At 47.2% G+C, this 20,739-nt stretch overlaps 1 protein-coding gene across 1 annotated transcript; it reads right to left on the bottom strand.

The window, feature by feature from the left end:
• Window positions 1-930: 930 nt before the first annotated feature.
• On the bottom strand, window positions 931-15,461 carry LOC119390701 (PR domain zinc finger protein 8). The gene is made up of 5 exons (XM_037658416.2): window positions 15,253-15,461; window positions 8,103-8,391; window positions 5,045-5,396; window positions 3,057-3,260; window positions 931-2,619 (listed from the first exon to the last, which is right to left on the bottom strand). The coding sequence occupies exons 1-5, from the start codon at window positions 15,415-15,417 to the stop codon at window positions 2,088-2,090; spliced, it is 1,542 nt and encodes a 513-aa protein (XP_037514344.2). The 5' UTR covers window positions 15,418-15,461; the 3' UTR covers window positions 931-2,087.
• Window positions 15,462-20,739: the final 5,278 nt, after the last annotated feature.

Here is a 20,739-nt window from a genome sequence, read left to right as displayed (position 1 = left end):
ACCAATACCCATATAAAGTTGCGTTTTTCATACGTGCGAAGTATGCATTAACCCTTCCTAACAAAAAAGATTAGATTGCACGACATTTCACGTGAAGCATTTCAGTGCACAAAAGAAAAAAAAAAAAGCAGTGAGGAAGGCAAAACAGCAACGGCTTTGCATTTTTTGTCGGGGCACGAAGTTACCGACAGCTGTTTCGAGACCAAGTTCTCAGGTATGTAGATCTGAACCAGCGCACCGCAATAGGCTTTTACAGATATCTTGTAAAGACCTCTTCTTATTTAAAAATGACCCGACAACACCAATGTGGTGTTCATTGCCACCTGCAAAGTCGATGCGGGACACGAAAAAGCCCCATCATATTAAAGTTGGCGTAACGATTTTAGTACGCATGTAACGAAATTAACGAAGAAATTAGAAATTCTTGCCCGGGGTAAAAAACAAACAAACAAACTGTGGAGCTTTTCCTTCTAAATATCACTGGTTTAATTACGCACAATCTTAAAAGCAATTGCGAAAAGTGTGACGAGTGTGGCATTTATAAGCGCACGTCTAGGTACCTGCATATGTAAGAAATATCATTTTTTTTGACGTCCATCGCAGCGCATATACCGGTGACAGTTTCCGCCTTGCGTGGTTAAGCTGCTCGATGACCACATGTTCGAAAAAAACAAAGAATTATAGCTGAAAGTCGATAGGCTTTAAGGGAAAAAAACATATCTGAACGATGCTGATTCACGGAAGAAAAATTATTTTTCGTAATTTTTCTGTGGCTTGACGAATATAATAATAATAATAATAATAATAATAATAATAATAATAATAATAATAATAATAATAATAATAATAATAATAATAATAATAATAATAATGGGTTACGTCCTCCTTGTGCACTTGTGTTTGGAGAAACGCTCTGAAATTGTTACTGTTTCGACAACCTCTCAGTTGGTAACAAATTGCACCGTATGTGCGAAATAAATTGAAGAACATCCTATAGTTTTGCTCTTGAACGTCTATCTATTATGCCTGGAAGCGCTATCGGTTGACACGCCTCTAAAGTATTATCTGCAGGCCCTTTCATTACTGGTAGCTTCCCTAACCAAAAAAAAAAAAAAAGAAAACGGACAAACTGTGGTATTCGCCGTTATGTAGTGCGTTAAATAACATAAACACATATTCATCACGTTCTTCCAAGAAAGGTCGCCTTAAGTTAATTGTACATATGAGACTTCACAGATTTTCACACCATGTCTTTCTTAACACCACGGCGTAAATTACATAAAAGCAAACCTTCAGTGCCATCTCTGTTATGCTCATTGGCCAACCGTTCAACTCGCTTGGCGGATCCGCCGAAACACAAGTTGATTCGCCAAGGTCACGGCCCATGTCACCGACAATCAATTCATATTCATCTTTCGCACCACAAAAATAACACACAAGACAACGATGAGATGACTAGACTTGGCCACATCTCGCACAGAGAGTCAGGAGTTCTCTTGAGAGTTCATAGGAAACAACAAAACCAGGGCTTTTTTGGGCGCTTACAAGATGCGCGTCCCCAGGGGCAACACCACAAATACCAATAGGAACAAGCCACCAGACGGCTCAAACCTTTCTCTGGTGAGGAGCCACGCAGGCGTTCGGTTAAAGATACGCGCAGGTAACGGTGACAGAAAAGGCGCGCTCTGATGACTGCGGCTTCCTAAACGTACACTTTCTTTCACTTTCTTTCAAGCCATGGACAGACGTCGACAGCCATCTTCCAGTTGACAACCTCGGAACTTGTCAAAATAAAAAGAAAAGAGATAACGGCTTGCGCATCAGCCATGGCAGAGCCTCTCAGTCCGAAGTTCCCCGTCAATAAAGAGTCGTGCAACCGATGGTGTTTGGCGCTGACGCCCGCGCGACGATGACGACGTTGCGAGCTGCCAACAACGAAACTACGTCGTGCACGACGCAGGGCCAGCCGCGTTCCCTTCTTGTACGACCTTCGAGATACTTCTCGATGAAACCAACGCTGGCACGATGGCCAACTCCATGGCGACCGTCGGTGCAGTGACATCAGCGGGACACACTTCATCGCCACGTCACTGGTGAGACGTCATATGCCGGGTGAGATGATGCCGCTCGCGGAAGCTCTCGTGGCAAATGTGGCAGCGCAGCTTGTCCTCTCGCCGTTTCTTGGCCGGGTCCGGTTCTCGCTTGTGGTGCGAGCGCATGTGATAAACCAGGTCGCTGGTCATGCGGAAGCTCGTCTGGCACTTGGCGCACCAGTTCTGAGACGGAAGAGACAGCGCCGCCAGCGATGGCGGGAGGTAGGGCAGCACAGCGGCAGCCGGGTACTGAGCTGCTGCGGCTGCCGCGGCTGCTGCTGCGGCGGCGGCAGGGAGAAAGCGCCGTGCGGCGGCGGCAGCGGCGGCGGCGGCTGCTGCGGCCGCCGACGAGTTGTTGCCGGCGGCGGAAGCGCTCTTCTCGAAGTCGTCTTCTACCTTGGGGTCCAGGAGCGGCCCGAACACAGGCAGCAACGGGAACTGGGCGCAAAGGGGGCTGGATGGCGGCAGGCCGTACGGAAAGGCGAACGGGAAGCCGCCGGCCACAGGGGACAATCCGGGCGGAGACCTGCGCGTCATTGAGTACAGTCAGATCAGGGAATGTGGAAGGGCCAAACCTGATGAGGTGCAACGTTTTTGAGTGGCTTGGACAGCAGATTCCGATAGGGATCCCTAAATCGTTCTACACAGCAGCGTGTAAAAAACGAAAATGGGAAGAAACAGGGAAACAACGTAAAAAAACCGTTTCTTATGTTCTCTTTGCGATTGGCGAGTTGCCTTCGCTAATAATGTGCCTGATATCTATTGATTGGAATTTGTTCTTCACAAGAGTTCTAGTGTAAGCTCCTTCTGTGAATAACGACCCAGCTATGTCGTAACGAGCTGAATCTGCGGGATATTTTGCACACTCATCTGTGTAATCTCTAAGGTATCTGTGCCTTTTCGCAAACTGTCTCCTCAAGGCCAAGGAGCGTCTAAAGTGCTTCGCAGGCCGTGACCACTTACCTGTCAGTTTTGTCGACCTTCTTGAAGGCGCTCGAAGGCGGCGCCGTTGCAGCAGCGTCGTCGTCCGCCCTGGCGCGCTTCTTGGAAGGCCGCTTGAAAGACAGGTCGTCGGGAACGCAAGCCGCCGCACCGTAATCGGATGCCTCCGCCGGCGAATGCGCCTGTGGCGACGCCGTAGTGGCTTCCCCTCGAGACGTTGTCAACCTGTCCATGAGGAAACGACATTTACAGTTAGGTTTGTGTTGCCGTTAGTACTTCTCTTTTTGTTGCTCGAATACCTAATAGGCGGCGTAAGCACTTATGTGGTGCGAAGTAGCGCTTCTTTGTGTACCTTTCTCACCTTTGAATGAAGGAAAGAAATTCTTGAGGGCTCGCTTCTTTGTTTGAGACAACCTTAATGAAAACCCGGAGATAATGAAGGTATATGAAGGAAGGTATAGGGGATGTTAATTGCGCTGTTTCAAGTGCAATAACAATTGTGATATAGATGTGAAGAAAGTAAAGTGGACGAAAATGCAACTGAACCGAACCTTGCGAACTTCGTATTACGCGACCCGATACTCTTACCAACTGAGCTAGAGCGGCGGTCGTCCCGCCGTCCACTTATCGGGTATTTATGTGCATGCAAACCTTGGGAGTGTTAGCGCCGCTCTTAGCCATGACGGCTTAGTCTTTTCGTCCACTTTACTTTCTTCACATCCCTATCACAATTGTTACAGAACACTTGAAACAGTACAACAAACATACCGTATACCTTCTCTGGCTTCTTTACCTGCTGGTTTTCATTAAGTTTTTCTCATTTTTGGTGTTTTGTCCTCTTTTGCTCTGTTCCGTAATGAACCATTACCAACTGGCCCAACTTACCACGCTTATGAAGTAATGCAATTAGCCGGTTTTCAGAAGTTATCTGCAAAGAAGCGTTTGTTGCCGCCTGACCAGCTTCATTTCGTTCAGCCTGTGCAGACTGACCTTGCGGGAGGGGCTTGCAAATGGTATTGTGGTTTCATGTTTTACAGATGCCACTTGAAGCGGTCTTCTATAAAGGAGTATAAGGTAGTGCACTATGATTAAGTCGTCATAGCCCCGCCGCGGTGGTCTAGTGGTTATGGCGCTCGACTGCTGACCCGAAGGTCGCGGGATCGAATCCCGGCCGCGGCGGCTGCATTTTCGATGGAGGCGAAAATGTTTGAGGCCCGTGTACTTAGATTTAGGTGCACGTTAAAGAACCCCAGGTGGTCGAAATTTCCGGAGCCCTCCACTACGGCGTCTCTCATAATCATATCGTGGTTTTGGGACGTTAAACCCCAGATATTATTATTAATTAAGTCGTCATATTTGAAACCCAGTCACTTGTAACGGGAATGTATCCTAAAGAAAAAAAGAACAATAATCACTGGGATTCTACATTTCGAAACCTCGATGTAATCAGGCAGGCCATAATGTGGGACTACGGATTAATTTCGACCACCTGGAGACATGCAGCTAAATCAAAGTTCACGGGTGTTCTTGCGTTTCGCTGCCACAGAAATGCGGTCGCCGCGGCCGGGTATCGAACCCGCGCCCTCGAGGTTAGCAGCGCGCCACATTGCCTGCTAAGCTACTATGGCGGTTCCTAAATAAAGCATTCTTTAAACGTTTCTTTTCAGGATGCTTGCCCCAATAAAAAGGGATAGCCCTGGCGAACGTACACGCTATCAGTATGTGCACGGTTGGATGATTTAATCATGGCAGCCGACATATCTCTACGCTACGCTATAAGTTCTACACCGACTGCGCATAGAAAAGGCAGATGTGTCCGCATTTGACCGTCAATAATATTAACGTCATTCGATTTAAGGCGCAGCAGCAGTAGCTGCGTGCGGAGGAGACACCTTGACGTTAGTGGTCGGTGATATGCGAGTTTCTTCGCGGCCACTACCCACTGCCGCATCTCTTCTTCTCGCGGCAGGGTGGAGAGGCCCACGAACGAGCAGGGATGGCACACATACCTGTCCAGCGTCAACTTGGCGTCTTTTGCGCTGGTCGCCTGGTGCTTGCTTTCTGTTCCTCCACCGCTGCAGCAGTCGGTGAGTGAGGCAATGTCGAAGCCCTTGACCTTCCTTGCGGCCGGCAGCGAAGTGGTGGTCAACGGCGTCCGTGGTTTGGCATCCACGCTGGAGACCGGCTCTGGCGCGCCCTCACTTGTCCGCCGTGGGACCGTGGGCGGAGGTGGCGGAGGCGCCACCTCGACCGACGCGGCATGGTGCCTCGCGGGGCAGCGGTACATGAGGTGCGAAACCACCGGGTACGGGTTTGCGAACGAGTCACTGCAGAGGGGACACCGGTACGGCTTCTCGCCACCTGTAAAAGCGCGGTGGTATACGTATGAGCTGTTATGACGAGGTTAGGACGAGGTATGAGCTTGCTCGTGCGTATATTACACAAACATGATCAAATGTCCACTTCCTTGCGTTTATATGAATTCGACAAAAAGTAAGTTGCATTGCCTTGCCGAAGTCTAAAATTACCCAGTCGAGTCTAAAGAACGGAAGAGGAAGGACGATGCACTTTGCTTTCTGTCGCGTTTTCTTTGTTCTCATAATGCGTTCCTTTTTTTTTTCAGTACAATGTGACTTTGGCGTCTACGTTGACTCCATCCGGCCCAACCACACTGAAAGATGCGTGCCTGCATATGTCAACGGGTCTGGTCTGGCCTAAAAATCGGTTTGCACCGGCTGTTTTACTGTGTCATTGCAGACATGGAATGAAATTTATAGACCCACCAAAAATAATCTCTTCTGCCTTTAATAACAAAATTGCCTTACGCAAGAATTGTTCGTAAGATAATAAATATCAGCAAATCTTGATACCGGACATATCATTATCAAAGCGAGCTAACAAACTGCAACGAATACTTAGGAATGGAAAGCTGGAGTGCATTTATGTGGGCTGGATGGTGCATCATTCGGACGGGAACAGGCAGCGCTCTAGACGGGACGGTGAGAGAACACACCCTGTCTCTCGTTATATCACCGTCCCATCTTTAGTTTTGTTTGTTCACATTCGAAAGGTGAATTCGGCTTTTGGTCTTTATGAAGCATTTCAGCTGGACACAAATGTAAAGAACTGTGTGCGTTGCATGTCTACATCAAGAGATATGCGTCTGACGTCAAAGAAATTATACGACAACGATTAAAGAACACGCGTTTTCAAGTGTGCATGATGACACTAAGTAATTCTTCTATAGACTTCTTACGCTGCATTTTTCGGTGTTCCCTGAAAGCCCCGAAAAGGCGCTGTCGACATTTCGCTAGCTGAACACAAGGACGTGCCTGTAAAGGCAAACCATTGCAGTAAGCAATGCCTGATAGCGCGGTGTGCTATGCTTGCTTATGTAAATCTTGTGGCTTGATTTAGAACGGCGAGTGTGACTATTTCTTCACGTAAATGCGCCTCCTCGATCAATCATAAAGTAAGGTAAGGCGCGCAAACACGTGCACAGTGGCTACTGGAACATAGATAACCTACCTCTATCAGGCACGTATTACCTGCGCGTTAGAGCTGACGCTTACTTTGTGCACACATTACTTGGTGAGAAAGGACTTGAGACATAACATTCGAGTTCCGTAACAATGTCTAGACATTTCTTTGACGTTTCAGGATAACTGCGTGTGCTGTCTGCACTTACCTAGGTCTTCAAAACTACTGTTAGGCTTCTCAACGAAGATTTCTAAGGTTGTAAAGAAAAAAAATTACACCATCTCACGCTAAAGGGGACCATGAGGCGATGCGAAGCCGGAGCACTTGCACGATCGCGTTCCGTTGGCGTTCGTTGGGCATGCTACCGACCTCGCGTCGTGGAACGCAAAGAGGGACGCTACGCGCGTCGTATCTTCCATCTAGCCTGGCCGTTAATTCTCACAGGGCGAGCGGGGAACGCGGTCGACAGGCGGGCGAGAGGGGGGCAGCGTAGGAGAGGAGAGAGAAGGGGAGGGGACGCGCATGCGCTCGTGCTCATCGCGGCGTTGCGCAGGAGAGAATTTCGGCGTGTCTAGCCCGCGTTTCAGAGGAAGAGTGGAAAGGGGGAGGGGAGAGGGAAGGTGGAGAGGTGAAGGGGAGAGGGTGAGTGGAGAGGAGGTGTGTGGAGAGGGTATGCGCATGCGCAGTAAGGGTGGTCACGCCGCACACCACCACCACCGGATTGAGCTCGGCCTTAAGATACTTCGCATCTAAAAAACGGTTTGCAATGACGTCTGCGCTCTAGCGCAAGTGCCGACGTTACCGCTTACTGCAAATTACCCTTTAGTCGCAGCAGTGTAGTCGACGCGCCCGGTAAGCCTGCGCCACGCACACAGCTGCTCCATGTACTCAAAGGCGTGGATACACCTCATTGTACTTAGCTCAGAGTCAAACAATGAGCCATAGTGAGCTCTTTGCTGACTGCTTCGCATTCTTTTACTCTTTTTCCTCTGTATGCGGGAATGTTTCCATATCAAACAATAATTATACTACTACTACTACTACTACTACTACTACTACTACTACTACTACTACTGCTAATAATAATAATAATAATAATAATAATAATAATAATAATAATAACTTGGAGGTGAGCCTAGTCCTTCACTTAGGCGTCTGGTATATAGTAGCACGCGCACGTCGGCGTTCGTGTGCCCTGGTGTATTCCGTCGTGTTTCGTTGCACTGCCGAAGCGGATCTCAGAGGCCACGTTGAAAGAAGCGCATGGTTGAGATCTGCTCCGCCAGGTGCCGCAACGATCCAAGCTGCTCGTTCAACGAACTCAATCAATTAATATTCGCTAATTATCCAGTGAATTGGCCCTTAAGTAAACTTATACTCTGATATCATATCCAATATAACCCTAACCTTAACTAGAACCATCGATTTCGTACCCCTTTCATTTTTTAGAAGATTTTTTTTTCTGAACACTCGCAAAACCTGAAGTGCTCCATGGAGAGTGCTTGGAAGAGAGACAAGAGGGCCACTGGGCGCTCGTGCCTCGAGTAATGAGCAATAATTATGGCTCGGCGACGCTGTGCCACGCACCGTGGGCGTTTGCGGTGTTCCGGGGTGCGGCGGGCAGCCTGAGCAAGTCGGCCAGCTCGCGGGAGAACCAGGCGAGCAGCGGCTCTCCCCTTTGCACGGGTCGGCACACGCGCAGCTGCAGTTGCTGCGACGCCAGCGTCACCTCGAGGTTCTGCTCCTGAGGGTGGCGAGCGGCCGGTAGCTGGGACAGCCAGCGCAGGCGCTCCTCTTCTTCTTCCTCGTGCTGCCGCCGCTGCTCGTCGTCCGTCTCCGGGCACTCCGACGGACGGCCGCGCCAGGCCGACACCGCCTGCGCGTTTGCGAAATAAAGAGAAAAGGTGTAGGGATAGTGAATTCTCGGAACACTAGTTGCAGCTTATGGCTATGGTTTGGGGAAAAAATCGCGTACGTGCGACCGCGTCCGTGCAGCCACCGGTTAAAATCAGACGCACCGTTTAAGAAAACAAACCTAAAAAAAATGAGTTTAGCCGCAAGGGCGAAACAATGAATGCGGTAGCAACAAGTTTGAACGTTATACGAAGAAAGGCTAGCAGCCAGGATTCGACGTAGCCTAACTCTACAAAATGCTGGCATAATAAGTGAATACGGCCTCTCCTGGGCGCGAAACGGTTTTCATTGCCCTCTGTCGCTTGAACGCGGCAGACCTGGCAGTAATGAAATTACAGTAATGGAATTACAGTAATTGAATTACTTTTTGCTGTAATGTGTAATGTAGTGAATTAATTTTGTGGGCTTATGATATAGTAATCAATTACCTCAAGGGAGTAATTTTAAGAAAATTACTCATTACTTTCCCATTTACATTTGACTAAAACATAGCATGTACGCTTCCCTTACGGCATAAGAATTCCCCAAAGAAGGAAATAAAAGTAACAAAGGCAAGTTAATCTGAGTGCCAAACCTCAAGCGTGGGAACGAGGCAGGCCCGCAGAAAAGCCGCGTAGAATCCGGACTCGAAGTCTTAAATAACGTTGCTTGAATAACTTTTCTTAATACTTTTCAAAAGTAATAGTCATGTAATGTTATTACTTTCAGCCACATATAATTAGTAAAGTAGTTTAATTACTTTTTAGGAGCAATTTTGCCATCTATGGCGCGAAGAGAGCGGTGAGAACGCAGCGCGTACAAGGAGTCGAGACAACGCGCGCGACGGCGCCCCTGTTGATCAAAGTTCGCAGGTGCGGCCTGAGCGATGCAGCCTCCCGACCGGCACCCCTTCATTACCGTTATGCTTCTACGCCCGACGGAGCTGGCCGACGCGTTTCATCTCTACTTCAGTCGTGCCTGTCTGCAGCCTTTCGATGGGGGCGAGATGAAAAGAGCACTCGTGTAATACTTAAACTCTCGGCAAAGAACCCCAGGTGGTCGCGAGTTACCCACTACAGCGTGCCTTTATCGTGATTTCGGCACGTGAAATCCCAGCAATTATTCTTATTATGCGTCAGCGCCAACGTTACGTCAGACAATGAGCTGACCTTTAGACGCCAGTGTAGTCGACATGCCTGATGAGGCCCCGATATGCACACTACTACTCAAATTACACAAAGACGTCGATCCACCTCGTAAGACTTGGCTCAAAGCGGGACATCAGCAGCTCCTCGTCGCTGACTGCTTATCAATTCCCACAGTGCGTGGGATCTGCCGGATTTTTTCTGCACACACACACACACACACACACACACACACACACACACACACACACACACACACACACACACACACACACACCACACACACACACACACACACACAGACATATATATATATATATATATATATATATATATATATATATATATATATATATATATATATATATATATATATATATATATATATATATATATATGCGAGAGTCATAGCGTATATAAAGAAATCGAGAAAGCACGCATCCTATCGATTTGGTGCACGGACCTTTTATTCACGGTTCAAATGACTGTGAAGACTAGCGTGCGCTGGGATATTTCTCGCGGGTCGTTTAATGTTTCGATTATATCGCAAGCGTAAAGGTCGAACCTATACGCCGGTAATATAGAACGGGGCTCCCTTCTATCGCTGCTCGCCTGTTCGGAATAAGTACAACAAAGTGTATACAGTTCCCTCCGCCACCACGGAATCGCTTAGGTCTCTGCGCGCTTTCGAACGATCAAAGCAAACAATATGATAAAACAATGCGACCGACAGAAAGGAAAACAGATACGTTCGCAGCCTCGGCATCGGTGATCTTCGGAATAAAACGGATCGGCGCAGGCTGTCAGCGCGCAGCGTGACCGATGGCCCTCTTACGGAGGACTCTTTTGCAGTCGGCTCTCCTTACGTCGATAATTGTGCACAGATACGACGCTGGGAGTTTACCGGGGAAAAAAGAAAAATGAGCGAGGCATCGCTGAGCACGGGAGATTCGACGTGAATGGAACGCACGCAGGTCGATGGGACCGTGGCGTATATCTCGTTTCGAAAAAAAAAAAAAACGAAGTTAAATGAACAACGCCGCGGTACGAAGAAGACGCGCCGCTTTTATAAACAGCGATCAATGCTGAAGCCCGTATGGTCTTGTTTTCGCTCGGACTAAGCACACGGAATATGCTCGAGGTAACGCTGCGGACCTGCATTGCAAAGCAAGAGAGACTCCCCAACAAGAGGAGCGCAGATAGATAGCCCGTTCATCTTCGTGCGTAAGTATATAGCGGCGCAGCCGTGACTGGCGAGAAGACAAAGTGGTGATGGGCGTGTGCACAATGAAGAGAGAGGGGAACGACAGAAAAAAGAAGCGGCGCAGAGTGAGCCTTGATCGACTGAAATCGACGCTCCTGGCGAGTTCCCTTCGGGTAAAGCTTATACACGTGAAACAATGAGGAAGCGGTGGCAATAGCGATGACAGAGAGGGAGAGAAGGAGTGAAAGAAGAACGAGAGGGGAGAGGGGGAGAGAAGAAAAAACCTCTTAATTACCGGTCCCTTGACAGAGGGCCTTGTTTGTTTACATATGTCGCTAAACAGCTCGTCGTTTAATTAGCCTCCGAACTGCGGAGCCGCCTCTTTTGTAGTTTGCTTTTTTTTCTCTCTCTCTTTTTGTTGAAGCGCTTAGCGCGCGTGGGTGACTCGGGACGTCGTTTGAAGCGGGAGCACTTGGCTGCCTCGTGCCGCCACGCGTTCATAATGTGTACTGCTTTCAGTTTCATTCGTTAATTTTTTTTTCTTGCTACGTCTCTTTTCCCGCTAATGCCTGCTTTGTACTGGGCCGCTTGATAGAAGGACGACGGGTATTTTGTGCGAACTTCGATAAGGCGCCTTACGAACAAATGTGAATCAATAAATTGGAGGAGGGGGGGGGCTGCGAAGAGGAGAGTGAATGAGTACTTATTAGCGATGACAAACAAAATAACACCGAGAAAACAGCCGAATAAAAAGGGACCTGCGTTGTGGCCTGGTTCGCGATACACAAACCGGCTGCTCTGCAGCTGTGATAAAGGTGAGTTCACCGCCTTCTTCGATTTCGCTTTTCTTTTATTGTGTTTTTTTTTGTTTTCTTGTTTGACACGATGTCCGTTCGGGTGTATAGGCGGATACTCTGAGTGCTTTGTTGTTTTGCGGCCTTTGTAGTTGACGCGGCGCAATAAAAAATCCCGAGCAGCGGCGGTAACAACAAAATTGGAGCAGGAACTCGAGCCTCACGTCGTTTCGACGTTTGCTTCCAATTGGGGTGAGGCTCTGGATCATCTGCCTTAGTATCATTATATTCTTTAGATTGGTTACCTTCTACAACAATCGTACTCACTGTGTTGGGTATGAAGATCGATGGGTCCGGTCACCTTGTGTGTGTGTTCAAAAAAAATTGCGCGCGTTCTTCATTATTGAGCATTTGCTTTGATTTCGATATTTTGATTAGTAAATGACGACAGATTAAGGTGAGTTGCGACCCTGTATGTAGTGTTACCATGGGCAAGAGCATCGGAAGCACCATCAGTTACTTTGTCACGAGCGTCGAAACTTGCATGCCCAAGTTGTGTATAGATTCTGACGCCTCCGCAACCGCACGTGGCATAAACTCTATGCCGTAAAGATGCCGTGCTTTTGCGTTATTTCTTACACTGCGTTTTTTGTGTATGCGCAAAAGAATCTCCCGCGTACGCTTTTCTTCTCTTTTTACTTCCCGCGCTCGTGTGCCGCCGCAGCTCGGCAGACAAACAATAAACAACTACGCCGCACGGACGTCTCGTCTGGCAGTCAGTCCATCCGCCGCATGCTCTCTACAATCGGGCAGTCACCACATTAGTCATATACGCTTGTAGTAGCAGCTTTAAATATTGCACATTTTTAACTCTCCTTCTCTGTGCTCTGGTGTTATCACCTCAGCAACAAGCCTTTGCCAAACTTTGCACGTAACAGTGCTGATGTGTACTTTCATAAATGCCGCTCTCTCTTTGGGAAAAAGAGTCATGCCAGGTCAAAATGACGGTAGGCATGCAAACATGGACACAAGAGAGAAGTCAGGAAAACACAAACGCCATTTGTGTTGCCCCGACTTCTGTCTAGTGTCTACTCAACTTCTCTAGCGTCTACTCTCTAGTGTCTACACATCTAGTGTCTACTCAACTAGCTCAACTTTCTGTCATTCCATGCCAAGCTGAGAGAGTAACTGAATTGACTCCAATGTATTCGTGTAACGACGCGAGCACGGTTTCTAATGTCGACAAGAAGGGAGCAGCGGACTATATTATAACACGCCTGCCAGTTAGATCGCATAATTCGACACATTATCATTATGCAGTAAAGTGCGGTCGAGTCGCACTTCATCCCCCCCCCCCCCACACACACACGCACGCACGCACACACACACACACACACACACGCACGCACACACACACACACACACACACACACACACACACACACACACACACACACACACACACACACACACACACACACACACACACACACACACACACACACACACACACACACACACACACACACAAGGTGCATTTGCGTTAACCGATGTCAAAACCGTACTGCACGGTCATTCTTGTACGTCATGATTGCGTATACTTAAATCAAGAAGCGCCGGTAGCAAGTGGCGTAGCCAGGGGGGGGGGGCACACCGGGCCCGTGCCCCCCCCCCCCGACATTTTTTTTCCATGGGATACACAGCACAAAATTACATTCGAGCCCACTTATCTGCCCGGACCCAATGTCGGATCAAGGAGGTGTCCCCCCCCCTCCCCCCGAAAAAAATGTCTGCCTACGTCACTGCCGATAGCATATAGGCGGACTCGGCCGGTACGCTAGGCCTAACGCTCGCTAGGAGTCGCACTGGGTAGAGCCGATCTCGGCGCAGGTGTGTTGCGATGGTTGAAGTTTCTGCATTTTAGCTTCGGAACCTTTCTAACCGTTAGCTTAAGTCTATAGCTGAAGCAAGTGGAATGCAGGCATTGCCCGAGATGCGTTTCCGGTGTGGCGATATCAAACGACAGCTGTTTTTCTGGCCTCCGTTGGGAGAGGTCGTGAAGCCAGAGCTCATTTCTCGCCAACTGCGCGGCGATGTAACTGTTTGCTGTGTCTGTTCAGACCGACGCCTTCAGACTTATAAACACTGCAATATGGAATCATTACAGCAACACATCAGGGATGCAAAACTGATATATGTGCGGGGCAGGCGTGTATTCATTGTTGTTACGTGCTCCGCAAGAATTAACGACGTTATTGACACTGCATGAATAAAAGAGAGGCGTCCTAGAAAGCAAAATGATCAACGTTGGCTGCTTTGGCTCATTAACATATTTTTCTCCACATTCGACAGGGAAACATTAAAAATGACAGCGATTTCGCATATCACGTATACCATGAAAATAGTGCGCATCTCATCCTCTTTCTCTGCCAAGCTAGAATTTGTGACACATGTTGGGATATGTTAGGATAGCATCTATCGGTACCATCGAATCAAACTATTCAATGATACCGCAACATTCCGCCTCGCGCAATACTGAAAGCAACGCGCGGCACTATCAGAAGTATATAGTGCGGGCTCCAGTATGCGCCAGCGCACTCCAGTGAAACTTCCAGCGTCTCCAGCGCTTCGCAGTGAGCGCCAGCGTCACCGCGGCAACGCCATTGCTCCTACCAGTGCGACCCAACTCTTTCCCAGTGCGTTCACCGAAGTCCCAGTACATCCGAGCATGGGCCAGTGTTCCTAGTACGATCCAGTGCCAAAAAAAACATACTGCTATCCCACAAGGGGTACTGGAACGGCGCTGGTTTTTGCAATAGGGACATGATTTCGTTTATCACTTGTCGAGTTCACATTTCTTGGATGTGGGCGCGAGAATACAAGGACGAAGGGAAGAAAGACACACACTAGCGCTGACGCCCAGATCCAAGAACCATGACAGACCAACAAGCCCGCATCGCTAACCTCGTCAATTTCACATTTCTATATAAGTACATTTTCGTGGACTGACTTTGAACCAATATACGTACAAAACAGAATGCGGGGATGAGGCCGGCACGCGTCTCTCTCCGGAGGATCAAATCTTAGGACAGTTAGTGCAGAGCGGTTTACCGCAGCGGTGGTGGAGTGCTTAGAGCATCCGCCTCCAATACAGGAGGTACTGGGTTCGAATCCCAGTGCCGTCGGGCCCCCGCAGGTTTTTCTAATAGCGAGGGAGGGGCCCCAGTCAAGCGCTCGATCACCATCATCAGCAGCAGCAGCCTTACTACGCCCATTGCAGGGCGGAGGCCTCTCCCATGTTCCGCCAACCAACCCGGTCCTGTGCTTGCTGCTGCCACGTTCAATCTCATCTGCCCACGTAACTTTCTGTCTCCCGCTCGCGCGTTTGTCTTCTCTTGGGATCCAGTCATTTAATGACCAGCTAGTTGATGCGGGTACTCATCTTTCACTCTCCTTTCTCCTCCCCCAACAACGCTCCCCTACGGGATGCAGAAATAGGCCTCTTTCCTATCCTTCGACCATTACTACTATTACTGCCGAGTGGCATCAGAGAAAAAGGAAAGCGGACGATTTAAAAGCGGCGAGTACGAGTGAACATTTTGGTCCAGCTCTTTGTTTGCGCTGTAAAATATTCACTGCGCAGCAAGAAATACACTAATTTCCCCGTATACCATTTCCCTGGTGAAAATAAATATACATACCTTGACGGCGGCATTGGCCGGCGCAGGTGGTTCGTCGAGGCAGCGCCAGGCAAGCGCCGCGAGCGGGTCCACGCCTGCGAGGCCCAGTGGTGGCACGGGTCCCAGCGAGTCTCCGGGATTGAGCGGCTCGGCGGCCACCAGCGACAGGCGGCGGTCGGCGGCCATGGCCGGCACGCGCCTGCCGCCTCCGCCCACCCGCTGGTCGCGGACGGCCTACGCACCACGACACGACACATTAGCAAGAAATGAATAACGAAGGTGCTGCGCGTGCTCTAAGTCACATGCCTCGCCGAAGACGACATGTTGAGATTAGCCCAATTCTACGATTCATGAGCAGAAGGTGTGCGGTAGTCACACTTACTGCAAACCTGAGCCTGTATTGACAATAAAGGTGAATGAAGGTATACGAGTCGCAGTGTGACGTGACAGTATATTCCACATAGCCCATTAGTATGACGAAAGTTCGCATTAACCGAATGTAAGCACGCACGAGCAAATACAGGGGAAAACAACGAAGGGCCTTAGCCAGCGTTGATGTCATAGCGTTAGTGGTATATGACTGACGGCGGGCCTGCTACACTTCCAACTGACGCATGCGTATACCCCGGGGTCTAGCCAGTCGTTGACCGCTGCTAACTGCCGCAGACGCTTTGTTAGGACCACCCGTATGAAAAACTCTTGTCTTCAAGCTTCAACAGTCAGTGAAACGGAGGTGATCGCTCTCTCCTTTAATACACTACATAAACGGAGCGGAAATGCGCCTCCCGCCTCAAGATGACCACGATATTCCAGAGGCAACCTCTGGCTGTACGTGCCGTTAAAAGCAATCAATAAGAAGGTCTTTCTTCTTTATGTGTTGTATGTAAGCGCCTCATCCCACAGCTCGAGCACATTTCTTTGAAAAGCAGAGAGAACTATTTTTTCCATGCATAACAGCCGTGTTCTCTCTGCCCTACAATACGGAGACGCAACCATTTTCTGGCATTGCCGCTTAGGGGTATTTCCGCTTGTTGAACGTCACTATCCATGCAACAAGAATGTTTTCGCGGGCATATTCATAGTATTCAAGTCATGTGTACATATTATAGATGGGATGCCATCAAATACGTCTGCCTCTATTTGGGCTTAACTGCTACAGTACGGTGTGAGAGTACTCAAAAGAGCTTGTTGGTGCTGGGCTTGCTGGCTATATATTGGAAACGTGTTGCAACAGCGCATCTGTTTGCATCCAAGAAAACGCACAGTCGCGGCGAGTGTTATAGAGATCTTGCTTAGTCGGGCAAGTAAATTACTCTAGGTCCATATTAAACCTTGCGGTGATGAAGTTGTTCAGAGTCGCGTCGGCCTTGGCAGCAATAACTCCTAGTATATATATATATATATATATATATATATATATATATATATATATATATATATATATATATATATATATATATCTGGGTCATTCCACGCCAACTATCCCAGCCGGGGCGCTCGACAAAAATCAATTTCTCTAAAAAAAGCTCAGAAAATTACGCACATATAGACATTAGTTCTACAGTATTTTCTCAAAATATTTTGAGCGGCAAAAATTTTTCGGGCACGTGAGCGCCATTTGAACTTCTCGATATGGTGGAAAACCAGGTACAAAAGAAAAATTCGCTATAAATGGACCGTTTCACACATTCATTCGAAACTTGCTTTTTTGTGTTTTTAGAGCATCGCGCTTTTATTATAGGGAAGTTGCTTATAGTAGCTTTATAATTTTCATTCCATACCGCTTAGGTAAAATTGAGTAAATTGCAGCTTTTTCGGGAATATTTTTAACAAAAGACGATTGTAGACCAAATACATCAACTATATTTTATAGAACTCCCCATAAAACGTACTATCTTCTAAAGATTTTGCTTTGCCTGTGTGCGGCACACAGGCCCTAAAAAAAATCTTGAACTTGGAAAAACGTTACATTGGCCTATGTTCAGACGTCTGTAGCATCCTAAGGTGGTCCAAGAAAAAATAAGCACAAAAGCGCATACGATTGAGAATCATAACAACTTCGGCTACAGAAAGTTTAATCGAAGTAGTTTTTGTTTTAGTCAAGAAAACATTTTTTGAAGTTTAGTCCCACCGTTGCATTATTTTGCTATGGGGGCAATACAAACCGACTGAATTTATTGCATAAAAAAAGAGGTAGTGTATTCGTAGCACATGGTTTTCAGTTCCTTTTGTTAGTACTTTATAATGTATATTACATATCAAGGAGATAATATACAGAGGTAAAAATGTAACAATACCATTGGCTTAGATGCCAAAATTCCCCAATATTGAATCACGTTACTTATTGCATTGTTTTACGCACACCGGAGGCGGCGGTGGCGCCGCCGGACAACTGCGCCACAAAATAAAATTACGCCATCTCCCGCTGAAGGGGACCATGAGGCGATGCGAAGCCGGAGCATTTGCACGATCGCGTTCCGTTGGCGTTCGTTGGGCATGCTACCGACCTCGCGTTGTGGAACGCGAAGAGGAACGCTACGCGCGTCGTGTCTTCCCTCTAGCCTTGCCGTTAATTCTCACAGGGCGAGTGGGGAACGCGGTCGACAGGCGCGCGAGGGGGGAAGCATAGGAGAGGAGAGAGAGGGGAAGGGGATGCGCATGCGCTGGCGCTCATCGCGGCATGGAGAGGAGTGGAGAGGAGATGTGTGGAGAGGGTTTGCGCATGCGCAGTAAGGGTTGTCACGCCGCACACCACCACCGGATTGAACTCCGCCATAAGACGCTTCGCATCTAAAATAGGCTGTTGTGATATCATAACAGCTGTAAAACAGTGCATGTTACCAGACAGACAAATTCTACTTCAACCAAAATCTGCTGCTTGCAACCATCCAAATAAGGATGTGAAAAATAGCTTGGCATATCCCGTCCGTAGTGTTGCGGACGACGGATGCGCCGCGTGAATAAGCGGCGCGTCGTCACATCGTGCGCCGTTCGTTGCGGAATACATAGATGAACTCTGTTTGGATCCGCTATAAATGGCCGCGCTCACGCCTCCTTTCTCCGGTTTACATGAACTTTGAGACTTAACTTATTTTGACGCCAATTTATTCTCAGAGCCGCATGCAGTAAGTAACGCGATTCATTATTGGGGAATTTTGGCATCTAATCCAATGGTTTTCTTACATTTTTACTTGTGTTTATTATCTCCTTGATATGTAATATACATTATAAAGTACTAACAAAAGGAACTGAAAAAATCATGTGCTACGAATCACTGCCTCTTTTTTTATGCAGTAAATTCAGTCGGTTTGTATGGCCCCCATAGCAAAATAATGCAATGGTGGGACTAAACTTCAAAAAAAAAAAATGTTTTCTTGACTAAAACAAAAACTTCTTCGATTAAACTTTCTGTAGACGAAGTTGTTATGATTCTCAATCGTATGCGCTTTTGTGCTTATTTTTTCTTGGACCACCTTAGGGTGCTATAGACGTCTGAACATAGGCCAATGTAACGTTTTTTCCAAGTTCGGGATTTTATTTTAGGGCCTGTGTGCCGCACACAGGCAAAAAAAAAAAAAAGCTTTAGGAGATAGTACGTTTTATGGTAAGTTCAATAAATATAATTGATGTATTTAGTCTACAATCGTTTTTTATAAAAAAATTCCGAAAACGCCGCAATTTACTCAATTTTACCTAAGCGCTATTGAGTGAAAAATATAAAGCTACTCTAGGCAACTGTCCTATAATAAAATCGCGTTGCTCTAAAAACACAGAAAAGCAAGTTTCGAATGAATGCGTAACACGGTCCATTAATAGCGAATTTTTCTTTCGTACCTGGTTTTCCACCATATCGAGAAGTTCAAATGGTGCTCGCGCGCCCGAAAAATTTTTGCCGCTCAAAATATTTTGGGGAAATGCTGTAGAACTCATGTCTATATGTGCGTAATTTTCTCAGATTTTTTTAGAGAAATTGATTTTTGTCGAGCGCCCTGACTGGGACAGTTGGCGCGGAATGACCCATATATATATATATATATATATATATATATATATATATATATATATATATATATATATATATATATATATATATATATATAGAGAGAGAGAGAGAGAGAGAGAGGGGAGAGAGTCAATTTAATCAAAATTAATTCGGAGCAAAGAACTGCGCGAAATTCAAACAAAAACTAACACGCAGTAGCCTTTTTCTTGCATTTATGTAATCGGAAACAACGAAGTTGTTGGCGATTACTGGCCACAAATGTTAAAATTACTGGAATACTTCATCCTAGTCCCATCTACAAGGAGCTCCGAGGAACCTCTTCTTGCATTTTTTTTTACAGTCTCTTGTCCATCTTCATGACCATTCTGTCTTGGTTCGGTTAGGGGTGCGGATCACTATAACTTTAATTATCACTTTTGTCTTAAAATGTTCTGTGCCCATAGGTCGGCAAACTCACTCATGAGTCGACTCACTCAGACTCAGATCGGGCCTGTGAGTCTGAGGCTGAGTGAGTTCGGGTGAATAATATTTGGCTGAGTTTGAGTCCGAGTGAGTCCGGCTGAGGAAAATTTTAGCGAGTCCGAGTGAGCCCTAAGCCCAAAATATATTTCTTGAGTGAGTCTGAGTAAACTCCACTTTCTATTGCCGACCTATTTTCCTATATACTCATCTTCAGCATTACTGTCGGTCTTATATCGGCTTACGTTTATGCTCAAGTCTATTCACTCATGTCAACGCACGGCCTTCATGCGCCCCATCATTATTTATTTATCAAAGGAGTGAATTGGGGGAGGGGGGGGGGGCATGACCTTTCCCCGCAAATTCTTTCACGGGAAGTTCTTGATAAAATATGTTATGTGAGTCGTGTGTATCATAAAAGATGTCCTTACTGGAATGAGACTACTTGAAGGTATAAGGTATATTTGAAGGTAAAAGACCGAAAGGTGTATCGTAGAGCACCGATTATGTGAGATATTGGCGTTAAACAGCACTGGCACCATGTTCGAAAAAGCTACTTTACGCTTAACTTTTACGCTAACGGACTCATGAGTCGACTCACTCAGACTCACTCAGACTCAGTCCAAGCTGTGAGTCTGAGTCTGAGTGAGTCCGGCTGAGTAATATGTTGGTGAGTGTGAGTCCGAGTGAATCCGGCTAAGAAAAAGTTTAGTGAGTCCGGTTAATTGAAGAAAATTTTGGTGAGCCTGGTTCCGAGTGAGCACTCAGAGCAAAATATATTTCTTGAGTGAGTCTGAGTGAGCTCCAATTTTTTTGCCGACCTATGTCTGCGCCTGACCACCCCATTTCACCATCCCTGTATGTTTTGGAGGTGATCCTCAAGAGATAAATGTTCGGGAGCAAGTTCTACGTGACAAATAAAGAGTAAACGTGGCATACATACTCGAATCGTCTAGCTTATACGTGCTTTATAGTACGCAGCTGCTACGCCAATAAAGGCGACCCCCGCAAAGAAAGAAAGAAAGAAAGAAAGAAAGAAAGAAAGA

The sequence above is a fragment of the Rhipicephalus sanguineus genome, chromosome 1, assembly GCF_013339695.2.
Source record: "Rhipicephalus sanguineus isolate Rsan-2018 chromosome 1, BIME_Rsan_1.4, whole genome shotgun sequence".
Taxonomy (NCBI): Eukaryota; Metazoa; Arthropoda; class Arachnida; order Ixodida; family Ixodidae; genus Rhipicephalus; species Rhipicephalus sanguineus.
This window is presented reverse-complemented; position numbering and strand designations above follow the sequence as displayed.